This window comes from Hydra viridissima, unplaced genomic scaffold (genome assembly GCF_058129835.1).
Source record: "Hydra viridissima isolate aposymbiotic clone 2 unplaced genomic scaffold, HvirCarnegie_v1 scaffold_15, whole genome shotgun sequence".
In the NCBI taxonomy this organism is placed as follows: domain Eukaryota; kingdom Metazoa; phylum Cnidaria; class Hydrozoa; order Anthoathecata; family Hydridae; genus Hydra; species Hydra viridissima.
The window spans coordinates 4,593,133-4,610,600 of record NW_028324314.1 but is presented as its reverse complement, the minus strand read 5'-3'; the positions used below and the strand labels follow the sequence as shown (position 1 = coordinate 4,610,600).

The following is a 17,468-nucleotide window of genomic DNA, read 5'->3' as shown; positions in this document are numbered from 1 at the left end:
TGAGTCATCATCACAAAAAATTTTTTTAAAGGCCCCTCAGTTTTTTCCTTCTCAATTTTTTTACTTTTTTTTCTCCAAATGATTTATGCATAAGAATTATGCAACATATTACGTAAGAATTATGCAATTTTTTTCTTATCAAAATGCATCCCCACGTGAAATAACAAATAACAAATAACAACTTGCTAAGATCGTATTTTTCAAGTCTTACTCATAAAACTGATATTTTCTGTCATTTTTTTTTTACAAATGAACATATAAATATTTTACATTCTACAATAATTATATTTTTCAAATTTAAAAAAAAAACAAAAATTGAAGTTTTTGATGTTTTATAGGCTGGTACTACAATGTTTCCTTGTGAAAACTGCATTTACCCAGCAAGTACACAACGTTGAAACAACGTTGGAACAACGTTGAAATAACGTTGATTGACGTTAATCAACATTATTTTAACGTTGTTTCAACGTTGTGTGCTTGCCTATTTACCTTTTTATTTTGTAAATGAATTTATTCCAAATCTGAGACATCAATAATGATGATAAAAATAATTAATCTAAAATCATGCAATATACCTCTTAAAGACACATTTTTTCTTCTTTAGAAAACCTCCATAGTAAAGTTATGCAAATCCATTGCAAATCTTGTTTATGATGAAGGATTCTCTGGGACCTGCACAAGAAAAAATCGAAATCAGTACAAAATATAAACAATTTTTTCATAAATTCTCAGCATGCTATAGCATTTTCTCCTTAAAAATACAATGATAAAAATATTATTAAATTAACTTAGTATTTATTGTTTGATTTTTTATTTTACTTTCTGCTTTAAATGAGTTTCTCAAAACGTTTTGTGTTTGTAGTTATTGAGATTGATGATCATACAGAAACTGCAATCATCACTGTCTTTGATGATTTTCAATGATTTAACATTTTTTATTTTACTACTTGTGCTAATGAAACTTCATTTGTGCTACAAGAGTAAAACACAACGACAAAAGCTCACTATTTTATTTCAAACCGTCGTCTTAGCATGTTGTTAAAAACTGCTTCTTTGTTGTTTTGACACAGTAAGCATTCTTTGAAACATAAAGAATGGACTGGCAAGAATCGACGTTTTTCGGTTTTTAACGATTAATAACGATTTGAAAAAATAAGAACTTGAAAAAGTTAAATATTTTGACATACGGAGCAACAAGATTACAGGGAAAAAAAAATCGATTCCTCGCATTCCTTGTTTTTTTTTGCTTCAAACCTTTAATACATTAAATGTATTAAAAATTTAATACATTGCTTAGAACTGCTATTTGATAAAAACTTCTAAACTTATTTTTATAACAGGTTTTAACAAGTTTGTGTATGAATGGAAACTTTGCTATTTTTATACGCATAAAAAGTTAAACTTCACAAATTTACGTAAAAAGATTGATATAAAAGTTAGTTAGTTATTCGTTAAAAACCGAAAAAACAAGCGCTGATGCTAACGGATATCTAAGGTCACTTATAGTATATAAATTTGAGATCTATAGCCAGATTGTAACTCTAAAAGCTATAGGTAGTAATTGAAAATATCTTGCGTCATAAAAGAAAGCAGACGAATTGCAATTGCCTTCATAAAAATGATTTTGGATTTTCAAGTTGATTGTACAGCTATGTAATAAAATACTTTGTAAATATTCTTTAAAAAAAATCTTGGGGTAATTCTGATGGCCCATGGATTGGAGTATATGTCCCATTTAAAAATCCAAACGCTTGCGGCATACTTTATAATGTGATCTTTAAAGAACTTCTTTTTCGTATTTTTCTTCTTTTTCCTTTAAAATTTAATTTTGAAATTTAATTTTAAAATTAAATTTTAAAATTTTAAAATTTTAAAATGTTCGTGAGCTTTATTTTTTTTTGATTTACTAAGTGAACGCAAATTTTTTTTTTTGCAAATTAAAGAAAACTTTTTAAATATATTTTTTACATACCTCTTTTTTACAATTTTCGCGTTACTTCTTTTTTACATACCTCTTTTTTATAATTTTCGCATACTTCTTTTTTACATACCTCTTTTTTATAAGTTTCGCGTTACTTCTTTTTTACATACCTCTTTTTTATAATTTTCGCGTTACTTCTTTTTTACATACCTCTTTTTTATAATTTTCGCTTCTTTTTGATTAACCAAAATCAATATTTATTTACATTTAAATTTATTTGAACGGGCGAATATTTTTTATCCCGGTTAAACGCGACAAATTATCTCAAATGATTGATCCTGTTTTTTTAATTAGATCAAAAATTGAATTATCAATTCAACATTTGATAAAAAAAATAGTAATAATAATAATAATAGTAATAATAATAATAATAATAATAATAATAATAATAATAATAATAATAATAATAATAATAATAATAATAATAATAATAATAATAATAATAATAATAATAATAATAATAATAATAATAATAATAATAATAATAATAATAATAATAATAATAATAATAATAATAATAATAATAATAATAGTAGTAATAATAATAATAATAATAATAATAATAATAATAATAATAATAATAATAATAATAATAATAATAATAATAATAATAATAATAATAATAATAATAATAATAAAAGTAATAATAATAATAATAATAATAAAAGTAATAATAATAATAATAATAATAATAATAATAATAATAATAATAATAATAATAATAATAATAATAATAATAATAATAATAATAGTAATAATAATAATAATAATAATAATAATAATAATAATAATAATAATAATAATAATAATAATAATAATAATAATAATAATAATAATAATAATAATAATAATAATAATAATAATAATAATAATAATAATAATAATAATAATAATAATAATAATAATAATAATATGAGAAACTTTAAAATTCAGGTTAAATTGACCGATAAATATTCCTATATTTTTTTCAAGCTTATAATTTTTATGCTTTTGCTCTTTTCAAAACCTGATTTTATATAAAAATTATTGTAACTAATTTCCTGCTCAGCAATATTTATCTCTTATCTTTCATGTAAACGAGACGAAGTCAAATAACTAATTACTTTAAACTATCACTTAAAGTTCGTTTCTTTTACAAATTTTGATTATTTGTTAACCGAACCTTTTGTAAGCATCGGTAGAAATTAACAAAAACTTCGTTTTTCGTGTTTTTTTTTTAAAAATGCATTTCGCCACAAATTATTTTACGTACTTAGACACTTTAGGACCGCATCGCATAAACAGAACTACGCCGCAAAATGTTAATAACATGATTACGACCTGTTTCCGAAAAGTGTAAGTTGCTAGGAAAAATTTTTAATGAAACAGTATTAGAATTCTTTTATGAAACTCTTAAACCGCAACTGCTGTTGGTTTTTGAGCATTTTTTTTAAAAAGAAAATTCAGTTTAAAATAAGTTTTGTTCATATAATTGATTGTCTTTATCTTGTTTTGGTAAACACGACCGTTAAAAGTGTCGACGTGGCAGAATAGTTTAATTTAAACTCATCAAGAGCTGTACAATGAAAAAATATGCTTTACAATGTTTCAATCTACTGGTGTTAACAATGTTTCAATCAAGGTTAACAACAAGCCTTAAAGTTGAACGCTTTGATTCAGGAGATGTCTTTAAAAGCATAAACAAAAAAACATGCAGTTTGATCAGTAATTCAATCTGGGATTCGGATCGTTGTAAATGCTCGACTGTTTTTTCGACTTACTCGGATATTTATCGAACACACGCATGCTATACAGCAACTGGTTTATGTTCGGGTAAGCTTTTCAATCAATTGTTAGCAGGCTAAGTATTTGATACCATGGCATACTCTAGGGTTTAAAACGCATATTCATTTATATTAGAGTGTGATCTATACTTCGAAAATGGTCAAGAAAAAGTCCTTATTCCAAAACCAGGAACTACGAATTCTGAGTATTTGCTCTACGACAAACTGTACCCTGATCCACGCCAAAGCGCAACTCTGCTATCAATAACTTTATCTATATTAGGGAACGACGGCTGGAGTTTAATACCAGATGCATCAATAAATTTTACGTCAGCGATACGGGTAAGTTTAATTGAGATATTCTTATCAACTTTTTGAGATTTTTACTCAGATATTCGATTTCAGTTTTGATTTTTCATTTAAACCAATTTGTTAATACTTACATTTTATCTAGGGATTGCAATCCCGGAGGTCTTTTTCAATCCCGGGGTTTCGGGATTGAAAAATATCAATCCCGGGATCCCGGGATTGAAAAGCAGATACAACATCTATATAGTATTAAGTAGAATAAAAACATTACATTTAACTAAAAATATATTTATTAAATGAATTTAATTTAACATGTTAATTAAATTTCACATGTTAATTAATGTTAAAAAATTATGTTAGATATAAGGAGATATGTTATGTTTTTTGTGCTTCGAAATGCGACTTCAGGAAACATAACGCGTCCAAAGTTTCATCGCTCAGTGCCATTTCAGGTTCCTCAATCAAATCGAGCATGTCAGACTCAACTGATGCTCTTACTAGAGCAGAATTGTAAGCATTTAATATTTCCAGCAATTCTACCGAAAGTTTTCGACATTTAAATGAAGAAGGCACTGTAATTATTTCCTCATCGACTTCAACGGGGCTTCGACCGTTATGCAGGTATTGCAGAAGTCCAATCATATCGGTTAGGCGTTCATGCATGCGAGCCATTAAAGCTCTACGCATTTCTTTTCTTGTATTATTGTCAGCATCTTTTAATTTTGTAAGCATAAAATTAATAGCAATGTCGGCTGTAAATAGGTTAGAATCTCGACGACATATTGCTTCAACCGTTGCTTTAATGGGAACTAAAGTTGTAATAATCTCTGATAATATTGTCACTTCATCATGTGAAAGAGCTATAGAATTATCTTGCACTGGGTAAATATCAATTAATGCTTTTTGTATACAATTTTTTACTTTGTAAAATCGTTTAAGCATTAACAGAAGGCTGCTCCACCGTGTCTTGCAGTCAATTACTAAAGACAGTTGTTTTCCAAATTCAGACTTAATATATTTTTGTAAGATTTCGTTCTACTAAATTTTAGTATAAGTTTGCGTACTTTTGTAATGACTGGCCCATAATGAACTTCATTTAGTTCAATTTTAGGTCTTACACTTTCATGATTGTATTCCAACAAATCTTCCTCAATGTCCTCATTCTCGGATGAATCACTGTCAGAAAATTCATTGTTAAAGTCTGGCTGATTTGCATCGAATTCTCTTTTTTTATAGAGACCATCAAATATAGTAAGTTGTATGCCGTGAGCAAAACATAATTGTTGGTTGGCAGGCAGCAACCTGACAACTTTTTTCATAATACTAGCTCCGTCGGTCATTTTAGCCACAATGTCGCTGTTTAGTTTAAGACTATGGTCTTTAAGTCTTTTTTCTAATAGTTCAATGCACTCTTCTGCTGGTATTGAATCTGTTATTCGCACAAAACCTAAACTCCAGAACTGAGAGTTTTGTCCATGAACGTTAATATTCATGTAGCGACAATTTCAAAGTGACGTCCATTCATCAAAAGACAAAGAAAATCTCTCTCCTACACCGAATTCCGTTTTCTTGCGCACTTCAATTTGATGAACTAAGCCTAATCTTATGTTTTTGCTGTACTCTACTACATGATTACGAATTGTGTTTACTGACGTTGGTAGATTTCTGAATCCCATAGCAGTTAGAGCGGCACGTAAGTCTGTTGAAGAAAAAATCACATTAAATGAAAGCCCGTCAGACGCCGTTAAACGAGCAAGTGTTGCACTAAGTGTTTTATCTTCCCTTTCATAAATCGAAAAGTATTCTGTTAGTGGTTTAGATTTCTCTTTTGGTGGTTTATCTGGTATGCATTCTCCAGCAATATTAGGTTAAGTTGGAATTTCGACCTTCACATTATGCACCGACAACATGTGTGTATGAAGTCCTTTTGTTGACCCACCTCCAGTTTTAACAGTTCAATCTTCTTGCAGTTTGGCAATTTACACATCGCTGTTTGGCCTTTTTCATCCCGTAGAAAATATTTCCAAACAGCTGAGTTACTTTTAGTTGTAAAATCCACATACGACATGCTGATTTAGTTTTTAATTTTAAGATTCTACCTTATAAGAAACGCGCTTCTCTTTTGTTTGAAAAAACTAACAATAGTAACTAAGCTATTAAAAATTATTAACAATTGTAACTAAGCTATTAAAAAATCTAACTAACTTAACGCGAATATTTTAAAAGTGTTTACGTAAATAACTTTTTAGAAACGACGTAAATTTGTATTATATAACGAATTATTATAAAATAAATATTGATACCGTAATATATATTGATACAATGTCTGGGTATCGCAAGCAAGCATATTATAATAATATTTTTCATTGCTTACAAATCTATTATTTAAATCAGATCGTATTCAATTTTTAAATAGTGTATATGCTAACCAACATGACATAGTGCGAAGATTTTCACTTTGTTTTCCTCTAAATCAATCCTTTTCGATATCGTATTTTATTACAAAACTGAAACTACAATTCTTTTTACAACTTTATACTAAATAAAAACTATTTTATTGATACACAAAATTGTTGTTATTTTTATATATTTTTTCATTACGCTTTTTTTGTTCGATCTTATAGGGAATCCCGGGATTTCAGGATCATAAAAAAGGCTGGGATCCCGGGATTTCGGGATCCCGGAATTGCAATCTCTAATTTTATCTATTTCTCACTTATCAAAACGTAACCTCAAGCAGTTGGTCACGTACAGTTACTATATATCGGTCACGTTCAGTTAAAAATTTATTAATGTTCACAGAAAGCCATAGACAAGGGTTTTCTTCTATTCATTTAGTTACTTAAGATGTATATCAAAGCCCGAGTTTACCTGAAAATTGAGATAATCTGAGGCGCTAGAATTGCCTAAATGATTTTACTTTTTAGATTTTTTGTTAAGCCAAGAAAAATTCCCCTTTTAGATTTTATGATAAATGCATGGCACTTTGTCGTTTGCTCTGTTTCGCATTTACAAACAACAAATCATCAAGGTAGAAGAGTAACCGTAGACTATTTGGGTAAATTTTTGTGTGATGACTAAATGCTATACCTGCCATTGCTGCTTCAGGCCTTCAGAATTCTGGTATTTATCCTTTGAACGTAATTATTATTGATAAGAATATTGTTTGCAATGCTGCAGCTTAAGTGGGTCTAAATACTCTAGAAATATACCGCTTACATTTTTCGTTAATTTTAACGAAGCACGTCATCTGTTTGTCAAAACTGTTTATTTTCTCCCATCCAAAATGGTAGCCATAGATTGTGAGTTGCTATATCAGATCGCAAGAATGTGATGAGATTTGAGTAATTAAATATAAATTTTTGATGCTTCTTTCTATTCTCGTCCAAAATTTGTTTCATTAAGTTCTAGCAGATCTAAAGTAGTTTTAGCAGATGACCATTTTATCTGCATTGAAGCTCTTTAACAGGAATAATACACTACGTTATTTCTTTTAGATTAATGTACAAAGCAAAAGAGCGCAGCAATTAGCGGGAAAGATTCTTAGACTTTCATTTAGTTGTAAGGATAAACCCGATAAGTGTGTTCTGCTGAAAATATCTGGGGAATGTAAGAACAATCTTAAGTAATCTTAAATAATCTTTTTAAGAAACTAAAATTCAAAACCTCACAGTTAGTTATTAAGATCCTGGTATAGTGTTTTATTTTTTTATCAAAGCGTTCCAGATAAATTGTATGAGTATAAACTAGTTAAGTATAGTAATTATTGTATATTTATAACAGATATATCGCTTTTACCATTACCATCTACATCCTTGAAGAGTCGTGAACCGTTTATCTCTTCCGCCACATACACAAAGCTTCGCTACTATAACTCAATTTTGTCAACAACGTCGGCAGGCTCATCGACGGCTTTGCCAAAGAACTATACGGAAGAATTAAGCAACTTTTCTACAGTAAACCTAATGTTGCCGAAAAACCAAAGTTTAATAGGCACCACGGATCAGTCTTTTTTCAACATGACAGTCAGAAATACTGGAAATAGCAATGGAGCACTTATAATAGGAATAACCGTCGCAGTTGCTATCGTCTCCATGTTCGTAATTTGTGGCACTCTTTACAAAAGGTTTGAACCATATTTTTGACTTAAGAACAAAAATACAAATAGTGTGATATCATTTCCCTTTCTACAGTTAAACACATTAAAACAGTTCAAAAAATTGTTACTGCTCGCCTATTTTTTCTTTCTCAAGTTGATTAGATTTCTCGAATTTTTTTTTTTTTTTTAGAAATTACAGAAAAAAGATTCCCTTCACCAAAGCATCACTTAGGGTAGTTTAATGTTAATCTTCTGTAAAAAATTCACTTAGGGTAGTTTAATGTTGATCTTCTGTAAAAAGTAGATAACTTTATGAATAATACAAAAAAATCAATATTTTCTGCAAACATTGTAGATTATGTAAATAAAGTTAATAATTTTTTCAAAATTTTTTTGTCTTTTAAATAACTTTGTGTTAGTAAAATTTTTGTCTGTTTTTGTACTTAAGTTTATTTTAGGGAGAGAAACCAGTACATGGATTTATTTTAGGGAGAGAAACCAGTACATGGATACGTAAATAACACGTTTCAGCGAGCTGATACGATTTCCAATACGCAATCAAGCAATGTTCACAAAACGAAGGTTTATTAAATTCTTTTGTTTTGTTATTCTTTTTTCATTCTTACTTTTCTCTGTAATCATTTAGTACTGTTATAATTACTGGTTGTATAAGATTTTTATAATTTAAAAAGGACGCTTGCTTTGAAGAGAATAGAGAAGTATACAGCAATCTTAGAGAAATAAACCCAGGTCATTATCAACAGTTATATCAAAAAACCCCCAGTATTATACACAATAATTCAGAGTACAGTGAACTAGATGCATCTATTGCCAGTAGCTCAATTAAATATCCACCTGATCGGTTTCCTGAATATGAGAGTCCTTTTAAAACAGTTGATTCTCGTCCTCAACTCGCACACACATTACAGAATACTAAAGCACTTGAACACGATGTGGAAAAAATTGGATCGCAAGCTTCTAAAAAACACCATCCTTATTTTACGATTGAATAGTCTTTTTTTGTTACAAAACCATCTTCTCTAGATCTTGTACCTCTTGTACCTGCTTGAATGTTGACCAGCTGTTTATATGATAAATCACCGGAACAATTTTTTTGCGCTTATATAATTTCGTCTTGTTTTTTTTTTCCTTTACTCTGTTGATGCAAATTGTTTTTTTCGCTCAAAAAACTGATTTTTTAAAAATTTTTTATTTAGGTTTATGATACTTTGTGATATAAATTTTTTAATTTACATTTGGAGTTTTACTGAGAATGTTTTTTTTTTTCCTTGATGAGCTGTTAAAATTGCGTAAAAATGTTAAAACAACGTAACAAAATAAAAATAGATAAAACTTAAAATAAGTTTTAATATTGTATTAAAATTAAAATAATTGCAATAATAGGCCGGGTGAATAAAAATGAGCAATTGCTTTTAGTCAGTAATTGGTCAGCTTTACGTGAGTAAAAACTTCAGCAGTTTTCCTCATATTTTTATTCACGTGAAGGTAAGCAATTTACTCAGTAATTGCTCAATTTTACGTGAACTTAAGAAAAGTTGTTGAAGTTTTTATTCACGTAAAGCTGACCAATTACTGAGTAAAAGCAATTGCTCATTTTTATTCACCCGGCCTGTTATCACTATCATATTTTGGAAGGTTTCGTTAAAAAGTTCGTAGAGGGATTTAGTTGACGGCTACTAAGTAACAACAACAAAAACCACCGCATCATTTAACACACTTAACAAAGTACTCGTAAAAAGTTTCATTTCAACGGAGAACTCGTAAAAAGTTTCGTTTAAACGGAGAACTCGTTAAAGTATTATTTGAACGAGTTCTCAGTTAAATTATCCATTTAAATGGTACAGACTCTGTTAACAAAAGCAGTTAAAGGCGAATGAAAGTGAAACTTTAGTTTTTTTCTAAAAGTTGAAGTAAATTCTTTATGATTACTCAGAAAAAACAGCTCTAAAAATTTTTCAAGTTTTAAATATTTTTCACTAAAGTTTCCACGTGAAATACATGTGTTGCACGATATAAAAATGTTAAATTCAAAGTTTCAAATGAAGTTTTTAATGCACTCTGAGATAATGTAGCCAATCATTTTCGAGAAAAAGTCTTCAAGAAACTTCTAACTAAAAACTTTTTTTTTCACTTTTTATAAACATAATTTAACAAATAATAATCAAATTTTTAATCAATTTGTAGCATTAGATTTCATTTGAGAAATTATTTTTCTAATGACCTTTTCAGAAATGCTTTTTTAAAACAGTTTGTTTTAATAAAATAGACTTTTTTTAGTAGGATGGGTTCTGAAACATACAAGCTAATCTTAAAACTTTTTTTTATGGAAGAAATATGCTATACATTCTCACACGGAAGACGTGTAGTCAATTTTTAGTATAAATATGGTAGTATGAGTTAAGTTGTCTCGCAAGTATTGGAATTTTAGGGTTACATTTTTGCTTATATCTGGGCAAATAAGGCAAATTCCATGACTAAATATATATTTTTATTTTCCCAGTTTGTACGAAATTATGATGTAATAATCAAATACTATTCTATTTGCAGTCAGAGTTTGCCCGACTTTTTTCAGAGGTGTAACCTTAAATATGGTCATTCCATACCAAATCACTTAGCTCAATAAACAATAGGCTTCAAATAACACTGCCCAACAAAATTTTAATTGATAAAATTTTCGTAGAAATAGTTTTGTTAAAATTAATGTATTTTTCTGTGCTTATTTCAAAAATCAAATTTAGTTTTTGCGTAACACCTCTAGTTTATAAGACTTTTCAAACTACTTCTATGTAGGGTGATGGTGCATGTTTAGTCCTTTTTAACTAATACAGTAATCATTTTTTTCAGAAGTTAAACATCGGCTGCATAAAACGTTACTTTAACAATAAAGACAGACTTTTGTGTTACTTTTCCTTCACAAAGTATCATAAATCGATCACGAACTTTGTTAAATCTGCATGCTTTAACTACTTTGAAGTGGGTATTTACAATCTACAGAAGTACCAAATACTACATGACAAAATTGTGTTGTCTCTTTGCGACAATGGTCCATTGGAAAAAGATTTACTCTTAAATTCAAAATACCTCAAGCAAAAACCTCGTAATCATCATGATAACTGTTACTTTTGTATAGTGAATATTACTAGTATAAACTCAAAAAACCGAGACAAGTGGTCATATCTGATGTTTTCTTCTGTTCAGCGGCCTCGTATACACTCTGATCAGTCACCAGTGTCCATCGATATCATCAATATGTTTTGAACCTTATAGCATGGAAATTGAAGAAGCAAACATGAATCTGACTCTGATTTTAAATCTTGTCAAGTGACAGATCCTCAACCAATCAAAGTGAGTTAAACAAATTAGCAAGGGATTTAAATCTATCGAAATTTCTTTTTTTTTTAATTTAAAAGTCTTCTGAAATATTAGCATCTTGTCTGAAAGAACATCCACTTAAACTTAAAATACAAAAAATATTATCGTGCTCATGAAAAAGATTTACAGCCCTTTTTTTTCCTCTGACGAAAATTTAGTTAGCTGTTATAATGTTCGTGATATTTTCAAAAAGATGGGTTTACAAAAATTCAAAGTGTGTACTGTTACACAACGAAAATGAGTATCGCTCTATACCTACTCAACTTCTATTAAAAAGTGGAAGCAATAAAATCCAATTTTGGTCCAATCAAAATTGAGTTTAATTGCATATAAAAAGTTTACTTGATACAAAACTTGGTATTATGAATTTGTTCAAGCCCTTAACAAAGATAGCGAATGTTTTGCTGTCGAAAAAAATTTCCTGGACTGAGCACCTAAAAGTCGAAAGAATTTCCGATGGACCACAAATTTGACAGCTGATAAAAGACCCAAAAAATTCGAATCTACAAACAAACGAAACCAAACAAATGTACAAACAAACTTGAAAAGCCAACCTGGAGTTTTTTCATTTACATGATCCAAACTTTTCTTTCAGGATCGTAAATCAGAAAAAGATTTACGGTTATTTAACGATATGTTGTCTAATTTGAAACCTCTAGGGTGTAACAAGAGCATTAAACTTCATTATTTACATTCTCATTAGGATCGATTTTCTAAAAATCTTGGAGATTTTAGTAAAGAGCAAGGTGAAACAACCTCATTTAAGAAAATCTTGTAAAAGTTATTTTTTACCCCATTCACAGTAACTGTTTAAAATTTGTAAAAAATTACACTTTTGTATTAGTTTTTAATCTGCATGTAAATTTAAAACTAGAGCTGTTAAAAAAAATATAAAAAAAAAGAAAAGTTTTATTTTCGTAAACATCACAGTCAAATTAACCAAAAACAAATAAAAACACTCTATCAAAATTTTTCAGTGTTAACAAATGATATCAGACAGGCAATATTAATGAAACAATGATTTTGATGAAATGGCATTCTCAAGGTACTGAAATCAATATTCTTCTTTTAACTATGGTATACAATCATTTTTAATGGTGATGTAAAGTAAGATAACCCTTTCTTAAGATGAAAAATTGATCATTTGAAAGCCACAGCATAGTTAGTGATTCAGAAGAGTATTGATCGTCTATAGCACTCTTCTGAATGAACTTGCCGTTGGTAGGAATTAAAAACACATTTGCTATTTATAATACATCTTAGAAGTATTTTTCTACCTCCATTTGAGAAGTTTTTCTCATTTTGACAAAAAAAAAAAGCAGCTTTATACTACAGAACCGTTAAAGTTTTATGTGAACCAGTAAATAAAAAGTGAGTTTTTGTTAAAAGCTAAATTAAGATTAGTTAAGTTTTTTGATAGAAGGGTTTCATTTAAAAATCTGTCCCTTTTACTTTTTTATGACTGAAGATTGATGGCGAAAAAAAAAAGACGACGGAGTTTTAAATATCGGTGAAAAATTATTTTCTGTCCAAAAATAATTTCAAAAATTTTATTAAGTAATAACTAATTAAATTTACTAAAAAAAACTTTTTATGGACAGTCTTTTGGGGAAGAGCAAAGTTCCCCTAAAAAACGCCTCTACTGTCTGTTCAAACACGTGTTTATTATCAATAACCAAATAAACAAATTTCTTTTATGAATTTTAAAACGTAATTCAAATAATTATACTAAAACTGGAATCAGCATTCCGTAATTTATCAAAAAAAGTACTTTTTAAAAGAAAAGATTCGCAAAACAATGCGAAAGTTTGCAGAGAGTTTTAAAAAATTTAAATAAGCTTTATTTTATATTTGAAACCAGCTACTTATTTTTGTATCTTAGTTTTGATAAACTTTTGCCAGAAAAAAGGTTAATAATTGTTATTTCGACATTTTTTTTAAAAAAAAATCCTCCTTAAATCAAAGTATCAATTTTTGCATATTTTGCATATTTAACTGCATTATTATTATGTAATTTGAATGAATTATAAAACAAATTCCCAAATATTTTAATACTTATACCTCACTGCTTATTGGTCAGAAGATATTGAAGTAGTAGTCTGTCTTTTTTTCTGCAGTTCATCCAACACATTAATGGTGCATTCTGAGCACTGATTATTTCTTGGTATGTTGAGTATGGGAGGCTCCTGTATAAGTAATTCTCTTTTTTATATCAGGCTTCAATAATACTGAAAAAGTCTTGAAGTTTCATTTTACATCTGATTAAACCAATAGATTGCCCAGTCATGAAACGAATCTGCACCCCTTCTACAAATTCTTTGCGTTGGGTATAAGAATGGCTCGTGAGTTTTATCTTGTATTGCTTATACTAGGAGGTTTTTAGAAATAAAGGAAAAATCGTGCTCCCATCAAATTATTTTTCCATTACCAGACGTAACATTTTGTCAAGAATGTGATGCTGATAACTGATAAAATTTAACTTGGTAATACCCATTTTTCTAAGAACATTTTTTGGAATTTGATATCAAAGTTCCATTATTTTTCCTGTGTTAACATTTGTTATATCAAAAATTATTTTTGTTTCCTTCTATATGTTCTATATGTTCTATATGTTTCCTTCTATATGTTGTATTCATCAAGAACTTCGATAATTCTTGCAGTAAATGTTTCAGTTGAGCCTATTTTCCGACGTAGTATATCCAATTCTGTTGTTGTTGAGCCTATTTTCCGACGTAGTATATCCAATTCTGTTTCCGTATTTTCCATTTTTAAGTGCCACTCAACTTGATACTCATTTTTCTGAATTTGCTTGCCATCAAAATGTAAGGACCATTGTTCCATTTGAAAATTTTCTTTCTTCAATTTACCAATCTGTTTCAACATTGATTTCAATATTGATTTACAAGATTCTTATAAACTTGGAGTTGGGATGTTAGAACTGTTATCTAACAATTTTTTGCATTTTCTAGCATATTTAGCATATTTTAGCATATTTAGCATTTGTTTATGCTCTTGCAGATATCGCAGAGTTAGTTGAAGCTTTACTTTTGTAGTATTTTCTGGCTGGTAGAGAAGTACTCTCATCGCTATCTTCAGAATCAGCATTAGGTACGAAGTTGTAGGGTAATGTTAATGCTGAATCTGATTCAGTCAGGAATTTTCAATTTGTGGAAGTATAAATTGTTGACATAAAACCATCTATGAACTTGAATTACTTTAAAAAGTCTTTTAAAAAGTTTCAAAAAGTCTTAGAAAGCTCTGAAAAGTTCTAGAAAGTTCTAAAAAGTTTTAGAGAATGTTTAACAGTAATGCAATTTATGTGACTGAGAGTGCTACAACTTATGTGTAGCAGCATCTTAGATAAAGATTTTCAGGGCCACCTTTTTTTATATAAAGATTTTCAGGGCCACCCTTTTTTTATTCGAAGAATTCGTGTCTTTTTTATTGTTTTAAGGTAAAAGTTTCCTTTTTTTTGAACTTCACAACCCAAACGTGACGACACACACAAAAAAAATGGAATGGAAAGAAGCGAAATTTAATGGGAATATTGTTATCTAAATAAGTGAAAGTCTCCAATTTTGAAAATGGAACTGTTGTAATCTCCATTTTTCAAAATAAAGCCGAAGAATGAAGAATGCCGAGAGAACTTTCATTCGTTACAAGATTTTTTTCAATCATTAAAAAAATTAAGCAGATATGTTATTGTTCAGATTCTTGTTCAGATTCTCAGAAAAAAATCTTAAAAATCATTCTGACTTGCATTCCAAGGAAGCACCGGATATTTTCATCACCGAATTCATTTTCAACACTTTTCTTTGGGTTATTTTTACTAAAGTGACGATGTGATGTGCATGGGATATATTAACATGTGTTGGATTTATTACAATTACTTATATGTGAAAACAAATCTACGATAGTCATTTTTTCATTCGACATTGAAATTTCGACATTTTGCATGTTGTTTTTTTCTGAAACTTTTGTTTCTAATGAAGTGAATAATTTACTTGTAGACATCTTAAGTTACTGTGAAAATTTACTTGTAGACATCTTAAGTTACTGTGAAAAAAATGAGTCCATGACGTAACACCAACAAAAAAAAAACTTTTCTTTTTTTCTGTTTTTTAAGATCTATAGAGTTAAAATATTTTAAAATTTATATAAAAGATCATTATGTCCCCAATAATTTTGATTTGAAAACCCCTAATTGAATTATCTAAAATAATTTTTAAAAAACACTTTTAAAAAACATAACGAACATTTACTTTCTGACAAAAAAAAAAAAAAAAAAGAAATTTGAAAGTTTCCACAAAAATCATTTTGGTTTTATCAAACTAAAAAAATGGTTTGAAGGAGTTTTTTTGCAACTTTCTTTGCTGTGCACAAAGATCTGGTGATTTGAAACGTGATGTAAGAAACAAAGAGGACGTTTTGTAAATTAACATTTAAAATATTCTTCTTTATGTAAATTAACAATTAGATTAACGATTTTCCTTCTTCCGACCCCGCTTTCATTTCTAAGACAAACAACTTTTTAAAGTTAAAAACGTCTAGAAATATTTATCAGCGAAAGTTGAAAAAGATTGTATCAAACTTTTATAAAATGTGAATTTTTATAAAGAAAGTTCAAAGATTTCCATTCAACAAAGAAAAGATTTTTCTTCGCTTACAGTTATTTGTCAATTAAGTTCGACTGCTCTCTCTCTTTGTTCTTTTATCTTCGCGATTTTCGCCTTTTAATCAATTAGAACTTCCGCTCGTTACTTATTTTTGTATCTTCATAAAAGCTTTTAAATGTTTGTCTTTTGCTAAAAGTTTTTATAGCTTCGGTGTTTGCAGCTAATTATCGCCGCAATTACTTAAACGAAAATTATCGCCGCAATTACTTAAACGGCTAATTATCGCCGCAATTACTTAAACGGAATATCTGTCCTTGTGTGTGATATATAAACTTTCACATAGATCTGTAGAACTATATAGTTTGAAATATAAGGCGAGCAGTGACGTATTTTTTTTTATAAACATGACCTTCTTGGCTCATTAATAATAGCTAGTTCATAAATTCGAAAATGCTCCGTTTTTGGGCATAAGGTTAACATAAAATAAATATAAACTTAATGAGTTATCATAGCAAGCTTATTATCATAACAAGCGTTTGTAAACGAGAAACTGGCAAAATTCATTCTCTATGAGTATTCTTGATTACTATTAAGACCATAATAAAAAAGATATTTAAAAAAAAGCTTTCTTTATAAATGTGACTTCAATTTGTTTAAACGAAGATGACATTATATACACTTACAATTTTACTCCTAGTTTGAGTAAAGATTATTTCAGTTTTATTCAAGCAAATGCGTTATTTTTTACTCGTGTGTGATAATAGCGATGGCCTATTAAAATAATCATAATTATGTTAATGGTAATAAAATATTAAAAGCAAGAAAACACATTACAATACGCGGTTTGTTATTCAGAACATTGGCTGAAAGAAATTGATTTTAGCGAAACATTGGAGTCCTTTCATAAAAACACTATCAATTTTTAAAAATTTAACTTTTTTTTTTTACACTTATCTAAATAAATCGTGATAAATTTTTAAAAACGTCTAAATAAGTTTTTTTTCTTAAATAATCATTGCGATTAAATAAACGTGTAACGATTTAAAAAGGTTTTCTATTATAATTGGTTTTTCTCCTCTCATTCAATAAACTTTTCAACAAAACGACTAAGAAAACGAATCATTGGATTGTTTTACTTCAGGCACCCATTTTCAAATTACTATTGTCATAAGATAAAAAAACTTCTTAACAACAATCAGGCGACTTGTTAATAATTTATGGTTAGTGTTTGTAAATATTAAGTTTGTTAACACAAGATAAAAAAAAGTCTTTCAACTCAATCATTTAGGTATTAATGATAAACACCA

The 17,468-nt window shown here is 28.5% G+C and overlaps 1 protein-coding gene across 2 annotated transcripts; it reads left to right on the top strand.

Moving 5' to 3' along the window:
- Nucleotides 1–3,386: 3,386 nt before the first annotated feature.
- LOC149878291 (uncharacterized) lies at nucleotides 3,387–9,423 on the top strand. Of its 2 annotated transcripts, none has more exons than XM_090073002.1 (7): nucleotides 3,387–3,793; nucleotides 3,881–4,086; nucleotides 7,551–7,662; nucleotides 7,837–8,179; nucleotides 8,343–8,385; nucleotides 8,642–8,734; nucleotides 8,845–9,423. In XM_090073002.1, the coding sequence occupies exons 1-7, from the start codon at nucleotides 3,544–3,546 to the stop codon at nucleotides 9,163–9,165; spliced, it is 1,368 nt and encodes a 455-aa protein (XP_089929128.1). In that variant the 5' UTR covers nucleotides 3,387–3,543; the 3' UTR covers nucleotides 9,166–9,423. The 2 variants fall into 2 exon arrangements, 1 of the variants encoding a protein (XP_089929128.1); XR_016447623.1 differs by having other exon boundaries at nucleotides 3,410–3,793; nucleotides 8,611–8,734; nucleotides 8,845–9,012.
- The last annotated feature ends 8,045 nt before the right edge of the window (nucleotides 9,424–17,468 follow it).